At 35.4% G+C, this 24,768-nt stretch overlaps 2 protein-coding genes across 2 annotated transcripts; one reads left to right on the top strand and one right to left on the bottom strand.

Annotated features, from left to right (window-relative positions):
- The first annotated feature begins 1,457 nt into the window (after positions 1–1,457).
- mettl24 (methyltransferase like 24) lies at positions 1,458–6,601 on the top strand. The gene is made up of 2 exons (XM_028439736.1): positions 1,458–1,673; positions 5,036–6,601. The coding sequence occupies exons 1-2, from the start codon at positions 1,557–1,559 to the stop codon at positions 5,354–5,356; spliced, it is 438 nt and encodes a 145-aa protein (XP_028295537.1). The 5' UTR covers positions 1,458–1,556; the 3' UTR covers positions 5,357–6,601.
- Positions 6,520–24,070, bottom strand: cdc40 (cell division cycle 40 homolog (S. cerevisiae)). Its single transcript, XM_028439735.1, has 15 exons — positions 23,842–24,070; positions 23,452–23,538; positions 22,566–22,695; positions 22,389–22,475; positions 22,162–22,301; positions 20,798–20,894; positions 20,535–20,674; positions 19,433–19,507; positions 19,255–19,300; positions 16,281–16,382; positions 14,945–15,060; positions 14,110–14,243; positions 10,034–10,110; positions 7,964–8,108; positions 6,520–7,075 (listed from the first exon to the last, which is right to left on the bottom strand). The coding sequence occupies exons 1-15, from the start codon at positions 24,034–24,036 to the stop codon at positions 6,898–6,900; spliced, it is 1,749 nt and encodes a 582-aa protein (XP_028295536.1). The 5' UTR covers positions 24,037–24,070; the 3' UTR covers positions 6,520–6,897.
- Positions 24,071–24,768: the final 698 nt, after the last annotated feature.

Below are 24,768 nucleotides of genomic sequence, written 5' to 3'. Positions count from 1 at the left end.
TTAAACTTCAGCTCAGGAAACCTTACACAGGGGAGGAGTTATCAATGAAAAAACTTATGTGATGATAATAATAATAATAATAATAATATCTACTAACAAAATATATACTTATAAATGGCTGCCAGCAGGGTTGGAGTCAATTATATTTTTCAGTTTTAATTATGTTTTCAATTATCCATGTTCAATTACAACTCAATTACGATTACTTATACTAGCATTTTTCCCAGTTAAATCACAATAATTTTTTTATCCTCAGAAAGTCAATTACAATTACGTTTTCAATAACTAAAGTTCAGTTACAATTAATCACAATTACTGAGCCAGAAATAAATAACCTAATAAAAGTTAACCTTCCTCTTTCGCTAGCTTTCTGTTAGCATCTCTAATGCTAACAGGTCCTAAATCAGCTGTAAAATACACCTTAGGGTTAGGGTTCCTAATTAATGACAACATAGGGTTTGATATTTATTTTCAATGGTAAAATGTGGGAAAGCTTGATATGAAACATATTTTTAATAATAGTAAACCAAAATATAATTGACAATTTTTATAGAATTTTCATGGCAATTACAATTACAAAGTCAATTATCTAAACTCAATTACAATTTCATTAGGATTGTGACGGCAACAAGTTTTTAAAATAAGATTACAATTATGCCATAATTGTAATTAACTATCAATTACGTGGCTACAAAATATAATCGACCCCAACAGCATCTCAGCTACATGGAACTAGTAATTCCTAGGTTCCCAAAGTGGGGTGCGGGTACCCCCAAGGGTACACGAATTGTCATAAGGGGTAGATTATAAATAGAGCAGTTCATGCTAATGCTAGGCTAATGTTAATGCTAGGTTAAAGGTAATGCTAGGTTAATGCTAATGCTAATGCTAGGTTAAATCTAATGGTAGGTTAATGCTAATGCTACGCCAATGCTAATGCTAGGTTAAATCTAATGGTAGGTTAATGCTATTGCTATGATAATATTAATGCTAATGCTAGGCTAATGCTAATTCTAGGTTAAAGTTAATGCTAGGTCAATGTTGATGCTATGCTAATGCTATTGCTATGCTAATATTAATGTTGATGCTAGGTTAATGCTATTGCTAGATAATGCTAATGCAGTATGACGCAGGTCAGCACCTGCATCCTCGCTTGCATTTTCTTCAGGAAATGCAAATATTGTATTTATTATTATTAATATATATTATTCCTCAACAGGAGAAGTAAAATGCACTGTATGGCTACATTATATATGACATTACGTTAATATATTTTTATGTGTGCAGGAGTAGGGGGTACATGGCTTCTGGTTAAATGTCTGAAGGGGTACATGACTGTGGAACCACTGAACTCGTTCATCTCTACAGTTTGTTCAATCCCTACGTGAAATGAAAAATGAATGGCATATATCACACCTTAGCCTTGTCGTGTGATTGTTTGTGGGTGCAGATTGGGGGGAGCCGACCGTGTCCTGGAGCGATCCCTCGCCACATCTGGATGTGAAGTCCACTGCTTTGACCCCAGCCTGAAGCAGCCTCACCTGCAGGAGGCCGACATGTGGATCCATCGACTGTCTGTGGACTGGAGGGATCCCAACCCGGCCATGGCTCAGCGTCAGTACGCCACCACCAAGAAACTCGCCACCATCCTCAATGACTTTGGACACAGAGAGGTGAGAAAACAACAGTGTCAATAGAGCTAGGGATGCACCATATTGGATTTTTCTCTTACATATCTTGCATTTGGCCGATAACTATGGAGGACGAGGAGTCCCACAATTAAATAAATAAATACACCGTTCATTAATTCATTAAAGTGTCAAAAATGAATTAAATCTGTCAATAATTAATTAAATCCATTTTATATTTCATTTTTATTCCGAAAAGTGTGAAGTATAAATATTTCACTATTTATTTATTTCATGCTCTGGTGTTGCCGCACTTCATGAATTAATTTTATTTGTCAAGCTCGCTCGTCACAGTCCGTGGGGGCGGTTTCCTGACACTTGATTGGTTACCTGCACATCAAGTCAAGATGAATCAATCCCTGACATTGGATTGAGGCAGAGCTAGTAAACATTCTGATACACTGGGTGACGCTATACAATCTGTACGTTAGTTTTGTTTTACATTCTCAGCGAGGTCTAAAATCTCTCTCACCAACTCCCTGGAAAGTTAAGTTCATGCACATCCTCCATCGTCATAGCCGCCATGATTGGAACGAGTGAAGACCAAAGCAATGGATTTGGCTGGATTGATGTTAGCCCCGCCCTCACAGACTGTGATGAGCAAGTTTGAAAGATAAAATTAATTCATGAAGTGCTACAATACCAGACTATGATAGTCTGAAATATTTATACTTCATATTTTTTTTTAAAGAAAGTGAAATGTAAAATGGATTAAATTCATTATTGACACATTATTTATGTAATTAATGAACGGTGTATTTATTCATTTAATTGTGGCACTGCGCTTGTGTGCAAAAATAAGAAAATTACGTTCCGTAAAACAAGTCATATTTATTAATGGCAATTGTTTTTAAACAAAATGATGAATATATTTGCAGCTTTTACCACTTAAACCAGTTACTACCTACCAGAGGTGTACATGTAGTGCTGATATATCCTACTCAAGTAGAACTACTGTTACTTGATATAAATTGTACTCAAGTACAAGTAAAAAGTAGCTCAATTAAACAGTACTCAAAGTAAAATTACTATCAGCCCCACAGGCATCTGTATAAAATAATAGGTTCGTCAAAATGTACAATTGTTTTGTTTTTTTTAAACCCAATGAATTCAATTAAAAAAAAAAAAAAGCCAAATGTATAAACTCTAAAACTGCGAAGAAGAAAAAAGGCATTCAATGCTGTTTTGGTGCCATGCATTATACGTTGAATATGATTGGTCGGCTATGATGTGATGCGTTTCATTGTTGTTTGGTCATTTCATTCTTTTTGAGTTTTACAACATCCATTAATCATTTTAAAAACAAAAAACAATAATTTACTCAGTAATGGTTGGGTGTAGAAATGTAATGAATTACTTTACCTCTTTTAAAACATACAAGTATCCATAAAAGTAACACAATTACAGTAACGTTCACCACTGCTACCTACTTAGAATTTGTATTTGAATGGTAAAAACTGGCATTTTTACAAGATCCCTGCATTATATATATATATATATATATATATATATATATATATATAATGAAATATCCTAATGACATTTACAAAAGTGACAACAAAAACACAAAAAATTACAAGTATATAAAATGACTCCAAAATTACACAAAACAACAATTAAAAAAACCACACACAAAAGGAGAGAATATACACAATGACAGAAATAAAAAACAAAACAATATAAAAATGACTGCAAAACACACAAAACAGCAAATTTTAAAAAAAATGTAAGAATTTACAATATGAGACAAAAAATTTACAGAATGGCTTTAAAACAAATTTTTTTTAAAAATGAAAGATAACAAAATCACACAAAACGACAATTTAAAAATCACAAAATGAGATAATTTACAACCTGAGAAAAAAAAGAATTTACAAAACGAGGCATCATTCAAAGCAAAACCCTGCTTTATGTTTGATTGTTGACCTGCTTCTGATGTATTGTTTTCAATGCTAATAAGTAATATCTATCAGTGGTTTCAGACATTTATTCCTTTGAAGAATTAACACATTTTAAGACAATTACCATGTGATGAACAATTAGCAAAATAAAGGTTAGTGTAGTGGGTGGATTTGCACATCCGGCTGTTTTTTGGACGTTTTAAAATGCACAGCCTTCCCTGTAATGAGGTTTTTAGTGTGAGTCGTGCACACTGTGTCAGTGTGAGGGAACATTTCCTTCAGTTCATCTATGCACAGCCAACCAGAGCCGCTCACAAAGGTCAACATTTGCATCTGTGCAGCATTTCTTATCTGTGTTCATTTCAAAATGCAAAAAGCTCCACAGATGAGTCATTCCTGGAGCTGTTGGTGCAGCTGAGGCATCAGGAAGCAGGAAGCGTCCACACGGGGACAAATGTCAGGACAAACAGCTGTGGCTCAGTGAATGTAACTTATATTGGACCATAGATCACGGCTGTAATTGGTTAACCCCCCCACCTGGTATCAGGCCTGCACTGATATTACTGAGGTGTAGCTGGAATGTTTTTACCGCTTACAGGATAATTTTATATTTACACCTGCCTCCATGTTGAAGTGGGTTTTCAACAGTGACTCAGGGATACATGGATGGTACACCTCATACTGTGCATGTACTCTGATGGAAGGCAAAAAAATGATTTGCCGGATTTTTGTAAGCTTTTTGAGAAGATGTGTTATTTTCAGTTTGTTTGAAATAAAACATCCCATGATTTTTTTTTTTAAACTACTAGGAGTCAGAAGTCTGTGTGTCAATGTGAATTAACATGTTTACATTGCTTTCAATAGCAGTAAAACAGCAGCAGTTGTTGTATCTTACCTTAAAGCAGATGTGGGCCCCGCTCTCATTTTGTGCGGCCTCTGAAGTAAACTCACAAAATGACTTAAAAAGAAAAAAAGAAAAAAAAAACACAAAAATGACAGAATATACAAAATACCACCGCACACACACTCTGGCTTCAGATTGAGAGCAAGAACAGACGGGATAAATTGTGTGTAAACCTAAGAGAAGCTTATTCAAGGTGAATTAATTTTACAGTCTGAATGCGCTGCTGAGGACAGTAACTACAGTGATATGTGCATTCATGTCAGTCTCTCTAAAACACCAGAAACATCTCAGAGAACACAAGATAACGTCCCTACATTTGTAGACTAGTGTCTCTATTGAGAAAAAAGTCAGTTTTGGTTTCAAAATGGAGTGGAGGGAAAATTCTACAAACTGCAGCTTTAAGGTCAAACTTGTCTGTATTTGGCCCCTGAACTAAACTGAGTTTGACACCCCTGACCTAAAGTTAGCTTATAATGCTATGTGATTCTACATTCTATTTGTTAAAAGCTTTTAGATCACTTTAATTTTCCCTTTCTTAATAGGTGGATGTGCTAAAGGCAGATATGGAAAGTGCAGAGTGGAAGATTCTGGAGAACCTGCTCCTTGAGGGGGTTCTGGACTCAGTGGGTCAGCTACTGCTGGAGATCCACCTGCACTGGGCTGGCTTCGAGGTGGGTGGCGACGACCCATCTGTGGTACGCTACTGGTTCAGCCTGCTGAAGGAGCTAGAACGGGCCCAGTTCTACATCTTCCACGTTCACAGCGACCCAACCAAACCTAGACTGTTTCTACACAAGAACATCCTGAACGCCAGCAGCAGCTACACACTGAGCTGGGTGAACGCAAAGTGGAAACCTGGCTGACGCACAATAAAAGGATCCAAAGTATCTTGCAGGTGGAAATGCAAGCACAGAGGTTTGATGGTCCTAAGGTGGGTCCTCCAACAGGGATCTGACACGAGCTTCTTTATAAGGCTAATAAGCTCACTCCCCTTTATATCCTCTTGCCCTTCACACCCTGACCAGTTAAATGCCCCCCAAAAGCTAGTTTATAATAAATATCATCTATTAGTTAGCTGCAGGTCAGCTTTCCATTCACAAAAGATCAAAGGATTTAGGATACAGAACAAAACAGAAGCAATCAGGGAGCACAAACCCTCTGCCAAGCACCAAATATACTCTATGAAAGATATTCGCAGTTATGGATCAGTGTTCCAGTCCCAGAGTCCCATTTCATAGAAAAAAATGGGAAAAAGTGAGATGAAAGTCGATGGGATAACTGAGGAACCAAAGCGACATAACTGAGTCAAATTTCATAAACATCTGTCAATTTACGAACCAAGAAGACAAAAAAGAACTTGCTGTAATTACTAACCGGAAGTCTAGAAAGCATCAAAGCAATCAGCAGATGCCTCTGAAGAAAACTGGCAGTTGAAGGTCAAAACATGTCAGTAGATCAAAGGAATATTAATGAAGTGAATTTCCTGGAAAAAAAAAAATTGTCTGAATAGTGAAACCGCAACATTTTGAAAAAGAAGACAAAAATAACTTGCTGGAATTATTACGCGAAAGTCAAGAAAACATCACAGCAATCAGCAGACTCCGCTGAAGAAGACTGGCAGTTGACAATGGAAACATGTCAGAAGATCAAAGTACATTTCCCGGAAAAAAAAGTTGTCATTATTTAAAAAAAAAGACCAAATGAACTTGCAGGAATTATTAGGTCCATCTTTGGTCGAAATTTGTTAAATACTTCTGATGTAATCATGCTAATGGTCAGCAAAATAAAGAAAGGTAATTAAGTGGATGAGCAAAGGATTATGGGTAATGAAGGCAAAACAGATGAAGATGGTTCCTACCTAGATCTAAACCCTGAAGAGTATTCAGAAACCAAACATGAGTCTGATCAATATCAGGCTTGGTCGATGGTATTCCTTTTCAAAATAAAATAACGTTTGATTATTATCCAGTTGAACTTTACCAGATAATGCAACAATGTTGCAATGGCCAAAAATACATGATGAAGAATCCACAATAAATGCTCTTTTTTTAAATATATAATTTGTGTTTATTGTGTTGAATTTGAGAAAAATAAAATTCTCAATATTGTCTCGAGAGGTGCAGAGCATTTATTTCCACACAAAAAATGGGACAGAACTCCAAATGGTTTTAAAACATTACTTCACGTTTAAAAAACAACAAAAAACGGTCTTATTTACCTCTGATTCTTTCTTTCCTTTATACATTTACATTAAAAACTACTCATGTTCCCTACCGTATGGATATTAAACAGGGACGTATTCTGAGCTCTCGTGACGAAGATACAAAAAAATACAGTTCTACAAAAAAAAAACTGGATACCAGTTCGTGGGCACACAGATTAGAGAAACCAAATGTTCATGAGTTTAGTCCCAGAGTTTGATCTGCCCGTCCCAGCCACACGTGATGACTTTAGAGGTTTCATGCGGGTGCCACAGAGCACTGATGCACACCTTGTCGTGAGCTTTGATCCTGTGGTAAAGCTTGGTGGTCTTCCAGTCCCAAACATTCAACTTTCCATCAGCATCTCCCGACACCACATAGCTGTTAGAAAAGCAAAGGCTCAGATTATTAATCATCTAATAATAATAGAATATACAAAATAACAGAGGAATTTACAAAACAACAACAAAAAGTACAAAATGACACAAAACGACAATAAAAAAACACAAACTAAGAGAATTTACAACATGAGAACATAAAGAATATATTGAAAAAATACAAAATGACTTCAAAACACACAAAACAACAATTTCAAAAAACCAAAACAAGAGAATTTACAACATAAGAAAATCGAAGAAAATAGAAAATGACAAAAAAAATTTATAAATTCACAACAAAAATATATGAAATGACAGCAAAAAAAAACACAAAACAAAATAAAAGAATTTGCAAGATGATGTACAAAATGACAACAAAAACACAAAGTTACAACAAAATGACTCAACAATCAAACAAAATGACAATTTAAAAAAACACAAAGCAAGAGAATTTACGACATCAAAAAATAAATATAGAAAATGAGAAAATAAATAGAATATTCAAAATTACGGAGAAATGTAATAAAGTACAACAAAAATACTTAAAACAAAAAATACAAAATTACTTCAAAACGACAAAGAAAATACACCAGAGAACAACAAGAGCAAACAAAATGAGAGAATATACAAAATGACAGAAATATACAAAATGACAAATAAAAAAAACACAAAATGAGAGAATTTACAATATGAGGAAAAAATAATATATAAAATGAACAAAAAATTTACAAAAATACAACATAAATTTACAAAATGCGCTGAACAAGAACGTATGAAATGAGGGAAAATTACACAAAATGACGACAAAATCCTATAAGGATCCCGTTTCAAACCGAGAGAGCAAAGCTCTGTTAAAGTTAAAAGTAGTGATGATGGTTGATTTAAGGCTCACCTCATGTCAGGGGAGAAGTCCACTTGGCAAGCGTAGCCAGCCACCATGTGACCTTTGAACACCTTCTTCTTGTTCAGTCTGAAGCGGTTTTGGGCTCCGAAGATCAGAATCTGGTTGTCCATTGACTGACAGGCGAGCCATTTACCTAAAACAATCAACCAGTAGGTAAAAGACAACCATCAGAATTCATTCTATGGGTAGAAAATAAATAGAGCAGGAAACACCTAAAGACTGCACAGTGAAGGGCGGGAAAAATGATTCACAATATATACATTTTTCTAGTTTTTGGTGGAGAGATTAAAAAAAAAAAAAAAATAAATCAATATTTCTCCACACCATGATTTTTTAAGGAAATGTTTTTAAACTTTGTCAATATGTCTATATGGTTGCAAACCAGCAGAGCATTTCTGGTAAATTTTCACAAGAAACAAAGCTCAGGAACTCGGGGAATATTCAAAAATATGGAATTATTTATTTAAATCAAATGAAAATTGAGAGACTTTTAAAAAGCTGATGCTGATTTTTTAGTTGATACTTTTCATTACTAAAAAAAGCCAACATTTAATTTTGAAAATTTCCACAATATGTGCCACTTTTGGCCTTTTCTCCTCTATGGGACAGCACATGTGAGTGAGTTCTGTAGTGTGGCCTGTTTAGATGAAGGACTGGGTTAGAACACACACAGTGATCATCTAACCGTGCTTTTCATGATGTTCAGAAAAAAACCAAAGCAGCAACTCCGAAAACAAGTAATTTAATACAAAATAAGCTAAATCTATATTTATATATATATATATATCAGAAATATGGAAACATTGTAAAGAAAACTGTCTGACTGTACTCTATGAATAATATTAAATACTTGTATGATGTGATTTGTAGTGTGTGATCGTATAAATAAAGTAAAAAAAAAAATATAGATATATCTCAATATAGACAATATTAAGCCTGTGTGGCATTTTTCATCAGCAAATTTAACCCTGAATTGTCTTTCTGGTCAGACTTTATTGAGTTTAAAAATATCGAGATTAATATTGTATATTAACATTTTGAAAAAAAAGGATCGCTACGGTTGGGCACCGAGAATAGGTTCCAGAACCGTTATGAAGATGCTTGAATTTCATTAAGTTTTTTTGATTCCTTGTATTACTTTTGTATAAGGTGCGTTCAGAACACGACTGTAGTCTGTACGTGTGTGTGCCTGCGGTGCAGCTGACAGGGGAGAGAGAGAGCGCTGATCACTTCTCCGGTTGCATCATAGACGGTTTTAATGATCAATTTACGGAGTTACTAAAGGTTGAGTTCACCCAGAATGTAGGCTTATTCAAGAAGTTAACAGCTTTAATTTTGCCCCGCTAAATGAGGAAGTGTAGTACAGTCCTCTGCTGCAGCCGTCTCACTGTGGCGGGAGGGAGGAGCTGCTGCCTCGGCTCTACAGACAGTGACGGCCGGGGGAGTTGTTGCTTGAAGTCACTTTAAAAAGTTCAAATTTTTCAACTTTGAGCAACTAGGTTGTGCAGGACCTAACTGCCATAATAATAATAATCTTTCTCAACAAGAACTGTTGATTTGTCACACGACTGCTCCAGGGTTTGAGTTTGTTTTATTTAGTTTCACATCTACCTGGGCTGCAGCTCTTTGTTTTATAGACTGCTGTCAACTTGTTTGTAATTTTATTTCGGCAAGTTTCACTTTTACAGTTATAGTTGGGGACTTTTGTAATTGAATACCATAGTTACATTACAGCAACCAAATTAAACTGTATCAACTAAGTGAATTAATAAAAATGGCCTGTGTAAAGGCTTTTTCAAATGCAAAAATTATCCTGTGAAATCTGTGACCTGCACAACTCAAGGAAACGGAATTGAGAATCAGAATCGGATTCAGAATCGTTAAAAACCAAACGATGCCCAACCCTCCATATTGCCCAGCCCTAGCATTCATTATAAACAAGAACAGTGAGTGGTTGGTTATAGATTAGACGTGGGATTGTTCACTGATGATTCCCAGTCCCTGGAGTGGTTTCCCACTGTGTACATGTGAGTGCTGTGCCCTGATTCCACTACCTACCGTTGGGAGAAAGTGTCACAGCTGGCATGGAGTGCATGCTGGGCTCAGCGATGTATTTAAAGTCCACAGGGATGTCCCTGAAAAATAGCAGAAAGCACAGTGAGCAACACTCGAAGTTCCTTTAATCAAGAGTGAGTGAGAGGAGAACAAACCGAGCCGCCCTGAAGCAACAAGAAAAGGAAAAAGGGAAACATTCACAGGACTTTTATTTTACTTTGTTTATCAGAGCAGCTGCTTCTGACTGTAATAAAAAAAAGCTCAACAAACACAAATCCATGACTGCAGCAGCAGAACGCAACGTAAAAAAAAAAAGATCAATACATGTTTTGATGTCGCACAGCATCAACCAGCTGCCATTTATTTATTTATTTATTTATTTTTAAAAAATCAATTATGCATTTCTTTTTAATCTATCTGTTCCTCTGGTATAAACAAACATGAAGAAATCCTGAGTGATATGAATATTATTCATATTATTTATGACTGCCTGTTTGTTCAAGTGGTACATTAGTCTGGTGGCTCCTCTTTAGGGGACACAGTGAAAGTGGTTAAAGTACATTCTGAGGAGTAATAACTAATAAGCCTTGTATTTTACAATATATCACATATAGGTGATATATACTGCAACAAAAACATATTTATTTAACATGAAAATATTTTACAATTGAATAAAAATAATTATTAGACCTTGAAAAATTATACTTTAGTCATTTTATCCCACAGTGGGATAAATTAACATGTTACAGATCAAGCAAGTAGGCTAAATATAAATACAGGGGTGCACAATTAATAGAATTTTAATCATGATCAAAATTTGGGTTGCTATGATTAAATTAACCAGATCGTCTGCAATATTCACATTTAAAATACAGGCTCTGCACTCTGTAATAGTGTATTTATTCAATTAGCCTTTGGTACAATTTAAATTCTTGGTTATATTTTTAAAAATAAATAGAAAATACTGTACTATTTTCAATTTATTTTTCATTGTCAAAAGAATCCCTTGATAGACTATTCAAAACAATGCAATTGAACTAAAAGTAAATCTTGAATTAAATAAATAAAGGAATAATACAAATGAAGAAGAAGCCTATTAATTTAAATTCTGGTTATACAGTAAACAATGCAAAACTGCATAATAGTTATTTTTCTTTTTAAAAGTGCAACTGAAAATGTATTTTGTGCCTTAACAACTGGACTTAAAAAAAAAAAAAAAACAGTCATTGCACTGTATTTACGTCAGATATTTGTTTGGACCAACAGAGGGCGCTGGTAACCTAGTGGTCGGTTGGCATGCAGTTATTCTTGCAGTGAAGAAGAGATGCTATGCTAGCAGACAGAGCTAATAGAAAAACTTGACTTTTACAGATATTCACATAATATTACAGATATTCTTGCGGTGCTAAAGGGGTAAGGAATCATTTATGAACATGTTTAAGAGTAGAAGGCGGCCAGAAAGAAAGTAGGAGGCGATTCTGCCTGCCGCCTCCGCTTCTGGACAAGGATAAATGTAAAGCGCCCTCTGCTGTTTAAAAAAAGTACTGTGATTAAAGTATCGATGTGAACCGTGATACCTATGAATCGATTTTTAACTGCATTAATCGTTACATCCCTAGTATCGGGACATCCCTAATGATTACCATTTGGGACATAATCATGCAGCCCTACACTATACACGATTCTTAACTGTGTAGGATTTACAATGAAGCTATTAAAGTTTGACCTTTTTTTGCTCAGTTTGTGTTAATAGTAATTTTGAGCCATTATATCAAAACCCAGGCTCCATGTTCCTTTATATAATGGACAGTGTTTGTTATTTAAAAGCTGCACTAAAGCCTGGTGGTATTAATGGGAGAAAGGGGACCAGGCAGTGATGCTCTCTGACCCGACATTCCACCAGTGATCACTCCCACGCTGCACTGAAAATACTCAGTAAACTCTTGGGATCTGGCTCTAGAATGTAGCTTCTTGTTCTGTCCTCTGGACATTTCTCAGGAACTGAAATTAGTGTGTGAAACATTTTGAGCCATTAATCCCATCTCACATGGTCTAAATCAGTGGTTCTCAAACCGTTATGGCTCAAGTGCCCCTTACTTTTAATTTTGAATCCAAGTCTCCGTCTGACTATTACATTTTGCTCAGATTTTTGTAAAAAAAACAACAAAGGATCGTAATGATGGAATGAATGAGTGATAACACACATTTTAAAGGATCTAATTTTGTAAATATGTGAATGAAACAGTATTTAGTGCCTTGTGAATAGATTTATTTCCGGTCATCACTAACTTTTGCATTATAAGTTCATGTTCTAATCAAATGATGTTTTCTATCATAATTTTTGGTGTAAATGTGTGTTTTTGTTGTTCTTTTTTATCATTCACGATATTTTTATCTTATTTTGTGTGTTTTTGTCGTCATTTTAGTGTGTTATTTGCATTATTTAAGTTATTGTCTCTCCGTGTGTGTTTTTGTTGTTGTTTGGTATGTTTCTCTGTTATTTTTGTGCATTTTGAGGTGATCTTGTGCATTATTTCTCTCATTTAGTGCATCTTTGTTGTTGTTGTTTTGTGTGTTGCTGGTAATGGTAAAGTATCTTTCTCTCTGTTGTTGCTTGTCTGTTCTTTTTAATATTCAGTATATGTTTCTCTTATTTTGTGTGTTGTTGTTGTCGTTTTGTGAGTTGCATTATTATTTTTTATGCTTTCATTTGTCAGTTTTCCTCTCTCTCTCTAGTACCCTATGTAGTGCCATTGCATACCCCCAATTTCAGAAAAACTGCTCTAAATAAAAAGAAAAAAAATAAGCAGATAGAATCTGACAAGCAAAAAGAGAAAATAACAAAGATGTTTCTGCTGGAGTCTAATTTGAATAATTCACAGCGAGCTTCTTATTTCATCAGCTACTCTTGAAGTATTTATCTCAGAGACTTTGTTTACCAGAAACTGAACAGCCTAGCTAATGTGAAAGCTAATCACAGTTTCCTCTAAAGTGACCTAAAAGGATAAAAGAGAACAAACAAACAATTATTTTGGGTAATTGATGCCGTCTCAAGTTATTTTTTTTAAGTTAGTTTGTAAGACAATTAACTATATCAGGAACAATCTCCAAAAGGTATCTGCAATAGTACTCAATTTACAAAAAAAAAAAAACCTGTCTATTCAATATCATTTAATTAAGGTTTGTCTATATTTTCAATTTACAATAATTCCAAGGGCGAAAAAGTCTTGCTTTATTTGGGAAGCAGATGCTAGCAAAGGAGCTAAACTTTTAGCATTTTTACTTCATTCTTACGGTGATTTCTTGGAGGACAGTAATTGTTTTGCTGTAACTTTCAGTTTCACAAATGTGTTGGGAAGTCACTTTGGCAAAGTTTTTCGAAACAAACAAGAAATCACAGTAAGAATTAAGTACTAAAAACACTTCTATGCATTTGTCTACGGGACTCCACATCCCACAATAAAATGCACAAAACTTTTCCAACAATATCAAAAAGACAGTGTTTACAGTGGGAATCAAAGCTGCAATTTCAACATTTTACATGTTTTTTCCAGGCAAATGATCTTTGATCTAATGATCTATGAAGCATACACTTCTTTATCTGATAAAAAGTTAGGGGCTCTAGCAGCTCAAATGCCTTGATTATGGGCGTGGCTCCCAGAGTTGTTAAGACACGCCCAGTCACAGCTGACCCGCCCCCACAGCGCTGCACATTTCCACATGGAGCTGTCAATCAATGCTCACTGAGGGCTGTGAGAGGAGAAAACCTAGTCCCTCCTCCCATCTTTTATAGGAGGGGGCGTGGCTAACAGTGACAGTTAGTGATGTCACTGATCTAATCTCAGCCAATAGCTAAATTCAATTGCAATAGCGGGTTCAACCCATAGAGGGCAGTCACTGTGATATTTTACAACTAAAAATGCTGAATTTAAATACTTGGACTAAAATGTGAAGAGTGGGACAAGGATCAATAAACTACATTACTTCCTATCTAATCATATTTAGCAGAAAAAAAAGGGGTTTTTGGGTCTACTTCCTGTTTAAGTCCTACTTTAACAGAAACTACAGTCTGAACTCACCACTCCCACACTCTGAGACTCTTGTCGTCCGACGTGCTGACAAATCTGCGGTTCTCGTCGACAAAGGTGATGGTGTTGACGGCGCCCAGGTGACGATCATACTCTTGCACCACCTCGCCTGTTCGGATGTCCCACTGTTATAATAGAAAAAAAATCACGCACATAAATAAGCACAGAAAGCACAGACTGATTGTTAGTAGAACATACCTGAATTTGAATAATTCTGACCAAACCGATGCTCTGAATGTAATTATTTCTATTTAAAAATGCATGAAATAAATGCAAATAGGCAATCACATTAAAGCTGCTTCAAAAAAAGGAATTGAAAAAGTAGAACATGCATGTCTGAACATATCATTCAAGAAATATCATTTGTGCTTTCCTAAATGTATTGTTGACTCTTTCCCATCTGTTCCCAGAAACAGAGCTGAATGATTGATAAGCAACCTGATTATTGTGCCAGTTTGTGTCTCATATTGATGATCATATGTTCACTAAAACTTAAGGTTTCCCTTTGACTGCTGTAGGATTCTTTCACTGTGAAAAAAATGAACTGGTTTCTTTATTTCTTTAACTGTGCTAATCTGAGAGGTTTGTAATGAATTTTCTTCGATTACCACAAATTGTTCTTTCTTTTTGCTCGTTTTTTTTTCCACATCATTGAATCCTGTGATTAATGAGTTGCTCTTGTGCTGTCAGCCACTGAACCTCTCACACGCTTTCACGCACTGGTGCACGAGAGCGAGACAGAAGTGCATTTCATGCTTCTGTGGAGTCTGCAGAGAAACTGACGCATCTGCAACACGGTTTGACCAGCAGCAGCTTCTACATTCACCTGAACGATCTTCTTATCCGACATCCCGGCCACAAACAGGCTCTGCTTGTCCTCGTCTGGGTTAAACTTGACGCAGTACGGGACCTTCCTGTTGGTGAAGCGGGAGATGCACTGGCCTGTGGGTGAAAAAGGAAACGCAAACGTCAGAAATCCACAGACATCTACTGTGGCTTAAGTCCAACTGTGCAGGACGTGGTCTGCACACTTAATGCTCCGTCTCTCCAAGTGGTGAAAACTCAACTGGAATCAAGATGTTTAGTTTGTGTTCAGAAAAAAAAAGGTCAGACAATGTGGAAATGTGCACAGGAAAACCAGAAAAATATTAGCATAAAAAGAAACCTAAAGAAGAATGAGATCAACAATTGAAAGAATGGGATCAAAGGCAATTTATTAGAACGTTTATTCTAGTTAAAAAGTAAACTGCAAATATTTTCATTGAGAATATGCTTTTAGTCCGTTTAGGGTTGTTTAAATGCATTGGGATATCGTCACCCTCTTAACAAAAGTGCTTAAGTCATATTTTTGGCCATTTTAAAATGTTATACTTAACTCATTTATTTCCACAATTTATATTTATTTCAATTTAACCTAATTTAATTTCATTTTAGTTTTGCATAACATAAAAATGCACAAGTTATGCATAAAATCTCAAAATGGCCAAAAATGAACACAATTGTATGCCTAGCTCATTTATTTCCATAATATATTTTAAATAAAAATGTTTTTAACTCTATTTTTTAAAATGTATTCATTTAAATTAAATTCAGTTAAAGTTTTGTATAATATTCAAATGCACAAGTGAGGCATTAAATCTCAAAATGGCCAAAAAATACTTCTGCCCTTTTGTTCTGAGGGTGACGCTATTTTACTTGAACATTGTTTGAAGACAAACTAAGGTTTTAACGTGACGACAAAGGAAACTAAGTTCCCAGATTGGGTTTCGCCTTCATACAGAAAATCTGTCATGCTCAGCATTAGAATACAATGGTCACAATTTTTGTTTATGTAAAAGTACCGTAGTTAACTACTTCTTCCACAGAACGTTAAATCACATGAATAAAACCTTCTCTAAATGGCAATAAAATAAAAATATATCAATATTGGCGATATTGTAATTTTCTATATCGCCAAAATAGAAAACTCGATATATCTTGAATCTTGATATATCGCCCAGGTCTAGTACAGCAATCTTGAAAATGTAAGTGTGGGAAATGCCACATTTTAAAACTTTAAGCATTGTTTCCATTTAAAAATAAATTATTTTTGTTGTTTATTTTTCAGGGTGACACGTATTCAGTTGATCAACAAAAAAAATGAAGTGTAGTAAGTAACAAACCTGTCTCTGAATCCCACAGTTTAAGGTAGCGATCATAGCCAGCGCTGAGGAACTGTGTCCCACTGTTGTTGAAGCAAATGTCTCGAACTGCTTTACTGTGTCCTGTCAACAAAAAAATATCATACAAAAAAATAAATAAATAATTCAAATATTACAACCAAATAGACCACTGTTTCTCAAATGGGGGTACCATGGGGGTACGCGATGGCACTGCAGGGGGTTCTTGAGCGAGAGAGAGTGGAAAATTAACAAATATTGTGTCCCACCCTGGACGTAAGATGACTAGAAATGATAAAAACTATAGAAATAAATCTATTCAGGAGCCACTAAATGAGTGTTTTTCAACCTTTGGGTCTTACACTCAAAGTAAAGTCTAATATTATTGTTGTGTCATCAAAGTTAACAGTTTAATAAAGTTCTTCTGTTTCTACTCTCACACTAACAAGCGTTTGCCTTCCTCCTGCAGTGTCGGTGATGTGGCGTCCCTGTTGGTTTGCTCCTCTCCTCACACTTATTAAATCCTTTTTTTTGTCAAGGCTCAACTGTTTCCAGGGCAATCAAAAAGCGCTCTAATGCAAAGTGCCTGGTGGCACGCTGGCACAGCAAACGCATCGGCGGTGCTTCGGGGAGCCTTGATGTACTATGTGCACAAAACTACAAATACATTACAGTCACCAGGAGAGGGAAAATGTGTCACATTACAGAGCTCAAGTAGAGCTCTTTGGTTCAGACCGTTCACAACAGAAATACTTATGATGCTTAGATTTATTATAAAAGCTAAAACACCAATCCTATTTTAATGAACACTGTGCATTCATACATTAATTGGTCAACATAGAGTTTTAGAGAAAGGCAGGAAACATCTTGTTCTCTTAACCCAGAGGTTCTCAACCTTCATTTTCTGAACATTTTGAGTCCATTTTGGCTTATTTTTACCCTTTTTCTGCAACTACACCAAACTTGCCATATTCTAACCAATTTTCATCACTTTTTTTTTTGCCATATCTTTGTTCATTTTAATGCATTCTTGCTACATTACTCCCATTTCTGCCACTTCTCCATCAGATTTCAATGCTTTTTCTGCATTTTTCCCCCACTTTCAACACATTTTCTGCACTTATAAACCCTTTCCACCACTTTTTTTTTTAACCTAATGTCACATATGTTGACCCATTACTATCAGTTTTAACCTCTTTTCACCATATTTTTTTGCCAATTTAGCCACATTCATGATTTGTCATGCCCATTATTCATCAGTTTAAACCAATTGTTTCCTTTTAAGCCAATATTGACACTTTTAACCGTCTTTTTTTTGGATACTCTAATGTGCAACTTTGAACCAATTTGTGTGGTTTTTAAAATCCAATTTCACCACCTTTTCCACCATTTTTGGTCTCATTCAACCCATTTTATTTCTGATTAAAACGAGGATTTACATCTTTAAAATTACTATATACTAGGGCACAAATAATATTAAACTTCCTAGATAACAGTGGACATTATTCAGATGAATAAATAAATGTGGTTATCACAGATTCATAGAACAATGGACAATAAATTTGCTGATTTCATGAATGGGCCCTAAAAACCTTTATTTTGGGGGTCGCGGGCTGAAAAGGTTGAAAACCACTGCTCTAACCAAATAAAATGAGAGATTCTGCTCAGCTAAATTAATTCTTTCTCTCTTCATTTCCTCCCTGAACTGTGTTTCCTGCTCTAGGATCCTGTGCCCTCTGTTGCCCTGTGCTCGCCTCACTCTCAGCGCTGCTGAATTATGCATGTTTGGCGTTTGGTGAAGGAGCTGACAAGCACAGCTGACCACAGCTGCCAACAATCCCTCCTCCGACAGTGAATCTTCCTCCAGAAAGATGATACGACTACGACTCCTGCATTCATTAGCTCCGTGAAATTTACAACAGATTCCCACACTTTACGACGCGGACATGCCAATGACATTCCTGTAATACTTTGCTCATATCATGTTACTGTGATGTAACTCGAGACTTCTACAAACCACACATCTATTTCACATTTGCATGGATGCTGATTATCTATTACCAAATTAGTTAATTAGCTAAAAATGCTAAATATAAATACTTAGAGACTAAAATGTGACGAGTAGGATCAATAAACTACATTATTTCATACCTAATCATATATGAATTTAGCAGGAAAGAAAGTGGTTTTAGGGTTTACAGGGTTAATACAACTTTAGTCAAATTAAATTCAAGACTTTTTATTGGCATTTTAAATTAAATTTAAGACCAACTTCACAGTAAACATAATTGAGGGGAAAATGCGACATTAATCACACAGGGTTAGGGTACATTTTATTCTAGTGTCTAGTGCAGACGTGCAACTGGCGGCCCATGAAGTAAACACAAAAAAATACACAAAATCACAGGAATATACACAAAAAAACAGACTAAAATAAACAAAATCACTCCAAAAATACAAGACGACTACAGAAATAGCCAGAAATCTATAAAACAACAAAAAAATAAAAACATAAGAAAAATCTTTTTTATACAGAATTTGTGTAAAATGTAGATTTTTCATGTTGTTAAACTTTTTAAAAAAAAATGAATGTTACCATTTATTTTTTTTATTTAATAATAAAATCCTACTTATGTCTTAAAATTAGATATTAGAAATTTTAATGACAATTAAGGCCTTACTTTTAAATGAATGAATATAATGTCTTTTAAGACTTTTTAAGTATTCGTGGAAACCCTGGTTTACTTTAAGGTCATTTAGAAAAAAAGTCACAAAGTGTTGGAAGTTATCACAACTCAAAAGAAGGAAGGCAGCAATGCCCATAAACTAACACCATGTAAATGTCACAGAAAGGATCAAGATTAAAACAAACCAATCACTTTCTGGCTTCTTTTGTTTTTTAAAGTGACTGAAGTTTGAAAATAAACTTAAAGGTTTTGTGCTAACAGGAGGTGCAAGAGGGACATTTATTACTTACCAATGAATGTCCGGATACACCTCCTCTCACCATACACTTCCCACAACTGTGAAAATAAATTAAAAATAAATCCAAGGAATTCTTACAATAATAATCCACAATTTCTTTTTTTAATCAAAGTTAACGATAAGAAAAAACTAAATTTCAAGACATTCTGTGAGCTTTTATGAAAGCTCACCTTGATCTTACAGTCCATAGAGCAGGAAAGCAGCAGATGACCAGACCTGGGAAACAGCCGAATAGCACTGACACCCTGAAAGGAGAAATCAATAGATTACTCCACTTATGCTTCTCAGTAGTACAGCTAATGATGACAATCCTTTTACGAGGTGAGTTTCTCACACTTCCATCCAGGTTAAAATGCAGCGTAGGATAGAAGGAAGTTATAGGATTTACAACAAAAGATAAATAAATAAAAACCTTCCACAAGATTAGATACTTTCTCTCATTCTCCAACATTTCCAAATGCTTGTTATAGTGCAAATAATGTTCAAGGCAAAACATTATTTACGAGCAGCAAATATTGTAAACATGTTTAAACGAAAAGAGGGACATTAGACCTTAGGAGGGCGATTTAATTTCAAAATACCAAGATTTTCGTGCAACCATGTATTTCTGTTTGGGGAGTTAGGATATAGAACAGTCTGGAAAGGGAACTCAGGAATTGTCGATGCATGAAGCAATTTAAGAAAAGACATAAAGACATAAGACAAAAAATAAGAGAGGAAAAAAATTCTATTTATTTATGGCGCCATTTGTTTGTTTGCGATATTTGCAAAATTGTATTTCCGTATATATGGACAGTGAATTTGTGTGGTTTTTTTTTCCAACATTTTTAAGACTTTGTCAGGTGAAATTAAGAGTTATTGTTGTTAATTATTGTCATGAGAAGTTAGTTTAATTAACTAAAAAGGGATTTATGGATAGGGGGTGGGATTAAATACTAAGTACTTCTTCCCACTTCTTTTAGGAAAAGGATGTGGTTTGAAATTAACATGTTTACATTTTTTGGAATTAATAACAATTTAAATAAAAAATATTTGTGAACATCTTTGCATTGCAAACATTGCATCTTGTACAAAAATGAATAAAATGTATTTTAAAACAAGGGATTCTGTTTTCTGAATGAAAGTAAATAGTGTCTGATGTGTGGGCTGGAAGCGCCTCACTCATGTACAACTTTAATTTTTTTTTTTTTAAATAACGTAATTTAAAATGGGTTTACTTGAATATCCATATGAGCCAGGTGAATATGAAAACTGTGGATTCCTCCCACTGACCTTGGTGTGTCCAGACCACACATGAATCTGTTTCTTTGGGAGGTAACACTTGTCTGGAGCGTCTGTAGATCGCAGGTTAATGCCCACATCCTGTGGGATGTGGAGGTACGACCTGCCCTGGTAATCATACATGTCTTTGACTGGAAAGAGTTCAAAAATAAGAAGTTAGCAGCAAGGAAATGTGAATGAAAAAAAACATTTAATCTCTGTTTCTATTGATTTCCCTTTAACCAACAAAGGTAAAACAAAAAGATCTAAAGTACCATGAAGGATGGTCTTCTCCTCGGCTGGAGCCTCTTCTTCCTTTCTTCCTCTCTTTTGCCTCTTCGCTGTAATCTCATCTAATTCTTTTTTTTCCTCCTGCACACAGAATAATCGACAAATAAACATAAAATAGAACATCTATTCAGTTGCAAAATTGAGAAATAAAAGATACAGAATGTAATCTCTTCATTATATCATATTATTATTGAACTCTATAACGATAGTTTGACCAATACAAGAGCCAATACCTGGCTAATAATCATTGATATTGAAGGTGAACTAACAAAAATTCAAAAAATGACATCAAAAAAATGTCTGGAAAATTATTTACTTAGGATTAAAAACAGATTAAAGCCGTTTGCAAGTTTGACCACAAATATCTCCTTTTGTCAAAAAAAAGGTTTTATTAAATAAATCAGATTTTGATTTTATTTAAACTAAGTAACTTTTTCACTCGAATATTTCCTTCTCGTAGTCCCTGTGAGGATAATACAAGTGTTTATGGGGTGATTGTCTCTGGTCAGAAAACAGCACTTGCAACTTTCCCTGTCTCCGACCCAGTGGCAGACGTACTGCTTTACGACAGCCCAATACAAACTAATGCTAGATTATGACCAGCCACGTGGCTGCACATGGTTTTCTACAAATTCACTTTTCTCAAACTTATATGATGGCGGAGCCAGCAAAAAAAGGCAGAGAAGACCTTTGTCCGAGGAACGGAGCAACTCCATGCAGCAACACACAGCAATCACACACGCTGTCATCGTAGTGTGTGTGTGATTGCGCAACAGGCACACACTCGCAACCCAGCACGCCATCAGGCAGCACACACACAAATATACATCCATCCATCCATTTTCAGAGCCGATTTGTGAGCACACAAACAAACACGTCACACACATTTCCACACTACCTTCCGTATTACTCCCACATCATTCATTTATATTACTAATCTCTCTTCCTCATACTGTTCACATAGTCACATGGGACTCTATGTGTGAAAGCACTCTTAGTGGCACTATTGTAATAGGATTTTTCAGTGATCGGTTGCTACCGTCTTGGGAGAGCAAAGGTGCGCATGTAGCTTTGGGGTGGGGCAGGCGGCTTGGGGTGCAGTGTTTACGACAGTGACATAACCAAAAGGGACCTTTAGGGGGAACACTAAGTGCAAGTTACTCAGCTCTGCTTTAATCCTTATTTAATTAAGTCATTTTCTTAATTATGCACGTTTTCTTTTTTTCCTTGTTTTGTGTTTATTCTTTTCATTTGTAATATTTCTCAAGCCTCTGTAATAAAGTAATTTCTCTCTGTGATAAATAAAATTATTTCTGAATCTGATAATCCAATGGATAAGTTTATTTACCTCTGTTGGCTTTGCTATATTCTTCTCATCCACATATTTGGCCCACGGTCCGAGGAAGTTGTCGATTTCCCCAGCATCACCGCCTTGGACCTTTTTCCTTTTGTCCGTCTTCTTTTGATAGCTTTCAAACACCGTTAGCCCTGGATAGACAACGCAAGTTGTACAATTTTAAACACTCCTTAAACAATGCCTTACTTATTGATTAAAGCCTGATTATCAATATTTACCCTTGTTTTTCTCAGCCTCATCCACGGCACCAATGTAGCTAACAGACGATACTTGATGTGTGTCAACGGATGGATCCAAAGCATAACCTGTTAACAGTAGAGTATAGAATCATGATAATAGATCACAGATAACAGATTTAAACCAATAATATAGAGTTGGACCAGGGACGAGCTTACCGAATGTGGCAAAGGTCCTTCTTTGTTGTTCAAACATGAAGTCGTTGACGTGAGCAGGTTCTGCATATCCAGACAACATGTTCCTGGGAGCAGCCAACTGCTGGGTGGTAAAAGGGTTGCTTGGACCAAACTAAGACAAGGAAGTAAATAGGACAAACAGTGCTGTAAGTTATTTTTTCATTTTAACATATTCAACATGGCAAAATCCACCTTTAAAAATACATATACAAAAAATATTAACATTTTAGAGTATTTCCTGGTTTAAGGTTAGGGCTAAAAATACATATACCAAAAAAAAAAAACATTTCAGGGTATTTCCTGGTTTAGGGTTGGGGCTAAAATAAAAGAGTTAGCGGGGGAGCTAAAAATAAATATGAGCTAAAATAAAACCGACGATACTTTAAGTCACGTGGTGCAGCGTCACCTAAAATGGCCAATGAGGGGGCACTCCGTACGGATAGAAGGGGAGTCAATTGATACGTTTCTGTACGAATAGCCACTGCCTTTAATAAATATGGTCTTGATAACTTGAATATGCAATAGATTAATAGTAATTTATTTAGGCCGTGGCTATGGGTATGTTAAACGTATCCGTAAACTACCATTCTATGGATAAGCAGCGTCCCTCATTGGCCAGTTTAGGTCACGTGATAGGTGCACCACGTAACTTAAAGTTCGGTGGAGCTCATATTTATTTTTAGCTACCCCACTTACCCTTTTATTTTAGCCCTAACCCTAACTTTAACTCTATCCCTAGCTATAGTCCTGGGGACTATGGCTACGTTTAACGTACCTCCAGACACTTTCATCTATTTAACAGGAAGTATTTTTTAATATTTTCATAGCCAGCAAATAAAACATTCAATCAAAACAATTGATTTCTTACCTCAGGCGCAAACATGGTTTCAAATGTTGGGTTGAATGACACTTCTTTCAGTAAGGGATCCAGATGTGTTCCAGTCTCCACAGATTCCTGACAATAACACATAAACTGTCAATAAATGCTCATATGCGACCAAATTTAATGATAAACTTTCCAAAAAGACAACAGGACGCTTGCGTATGGGTTTACGCGCCATAGGTCGGCAAGTTAAAACGACCATAAGTCATATTAAAGCAAAACTATAAATATAACATAAACATCTGAAATAAATGCGAATCACGTCTCACTTTAACAGACAACTGTTCGCAGTGTGTTAATAACCATACAGTCAGAAAATATTGACAAAATAACGTGTAGCCAACATAAGCTAGGCATTAGCTTCAGTTAGCTTACCTTAACAGCGACTTCGGGGGCTGGATTAAGAATAGACAGGGCCAATGTTTTTCCGGGTTGCAAAGGTTTAAGATGAGCCGTTGCGTCTGGATCAACCGGCTGCTCTTTCTCTGCCCCGGTATCAGCCTCACATTCATTGTCCGAGTCAGAACCGCTACCATACGAAACGAGGGACGATGCGGTGGCGGCAGCCATGTTGGATGTTGTGAATCTACAGGAAGTGGAGGAGGCGGAATTTCCGGTGAAAAAAGAAGAAGAAGGAAAAAAGAAAAGTAGAAAGAAAGAAAGTTAAACAGTGAATTAACCCGTAAATACATAAAAATAAACTATTTTAATACACTATTAAAAGTCCTAGCTGGTGTTATAAAAAATAAATATAAAGATATATTTTAGAAAATTAACTTTTCAATGTTTATAGTAAAACAACAAAGTGTAAATAAATAAAAAAATATTAATATAGTACAACTTTAAAAATCACAGTATATGCCTTTTTAAATGTATTCATTTATGTTTTTATTTTAAATAAAACTATCTTTTCCATGTTGAATCAAGTGCAACATTAACAGACCTGTTCAGATATTTACTTTCGGTAGCAAATGAACTTTTCCACATTGAATGGAGTTTATTGATGTTAAAATACAACAAAACATGTTAATTTTCTTACATTTATTGGAAAGAAAGAAACTACCAGTTATATTGTATATATCTGTATTCTATTGTACATTTGTATTATTATTATTTGTATTTTATTTTCTTCTACAGTCTTTTATCACTTAATTATGTACGTTTACTTTCTTTCTTTGTTTAGTGTTTATTCTTTTCATTTGTAATATTTCTCGAGCCTGTGTATGGAAACTCGTTTCCACCACTAAAAACATGAAATAAAAATCACAGTGGAAAGTCATAATTATGAGAAAGAAAGTCATA

The sequence above is a fragment of the Gouania willdenowi genome, chromosome 24, assembly GCF_900634775.1.
Source record: "Gouania willdenowi chromosome 24, fGouWil2.1, whole genome shotgun sequence".
NCBI classification, from domain to species: Eukaryota; Metazoa; Chordata; class Actinopteri; order Blenniiformes; family Gobiesocidae; genus Gouania; species Gouania willdenowi.
This window is presented reverse-complemented; position numbering and strand designations above follow the sequence as displayed.

Coding starts and splice junctions, on each gene's coding strand:
- mettl24 (XM_028439736.1), top strand. CDS start 1,557: ATGTGGATCCATCGACTGTCTGTGGACTGGAGGGATCCCAACCCGGCC. Junction 1,674..5,035: donor ATGACTTTGGACACAGAGAG/GTGAGAAAACAA, acceptor CTTTCTTAATAG/GTGGATGTGCTAAAGGCAGA.
- cdc40 (XM_028439735.1), bottom strand. CDS start 24,036: ATGGCTGCCGCCACCGCATCGTCCCTCGTTTCGTATGGTAGCGGTTCT. Junction 22,696..23,451: donor AAACCATGTTTGCGCCTGAG/GTAAGAAATCAA, acceptor TCCTTGTCTTAG/TTTGGTCCAAGCAACCCTTT. Junction 20,675..20,797: donor GGAGAAGACCATCCTTCATG/GTACTTTAGATC, acceptor AACTCTTTCCAG/TCAAAGACATGTATGATTAC.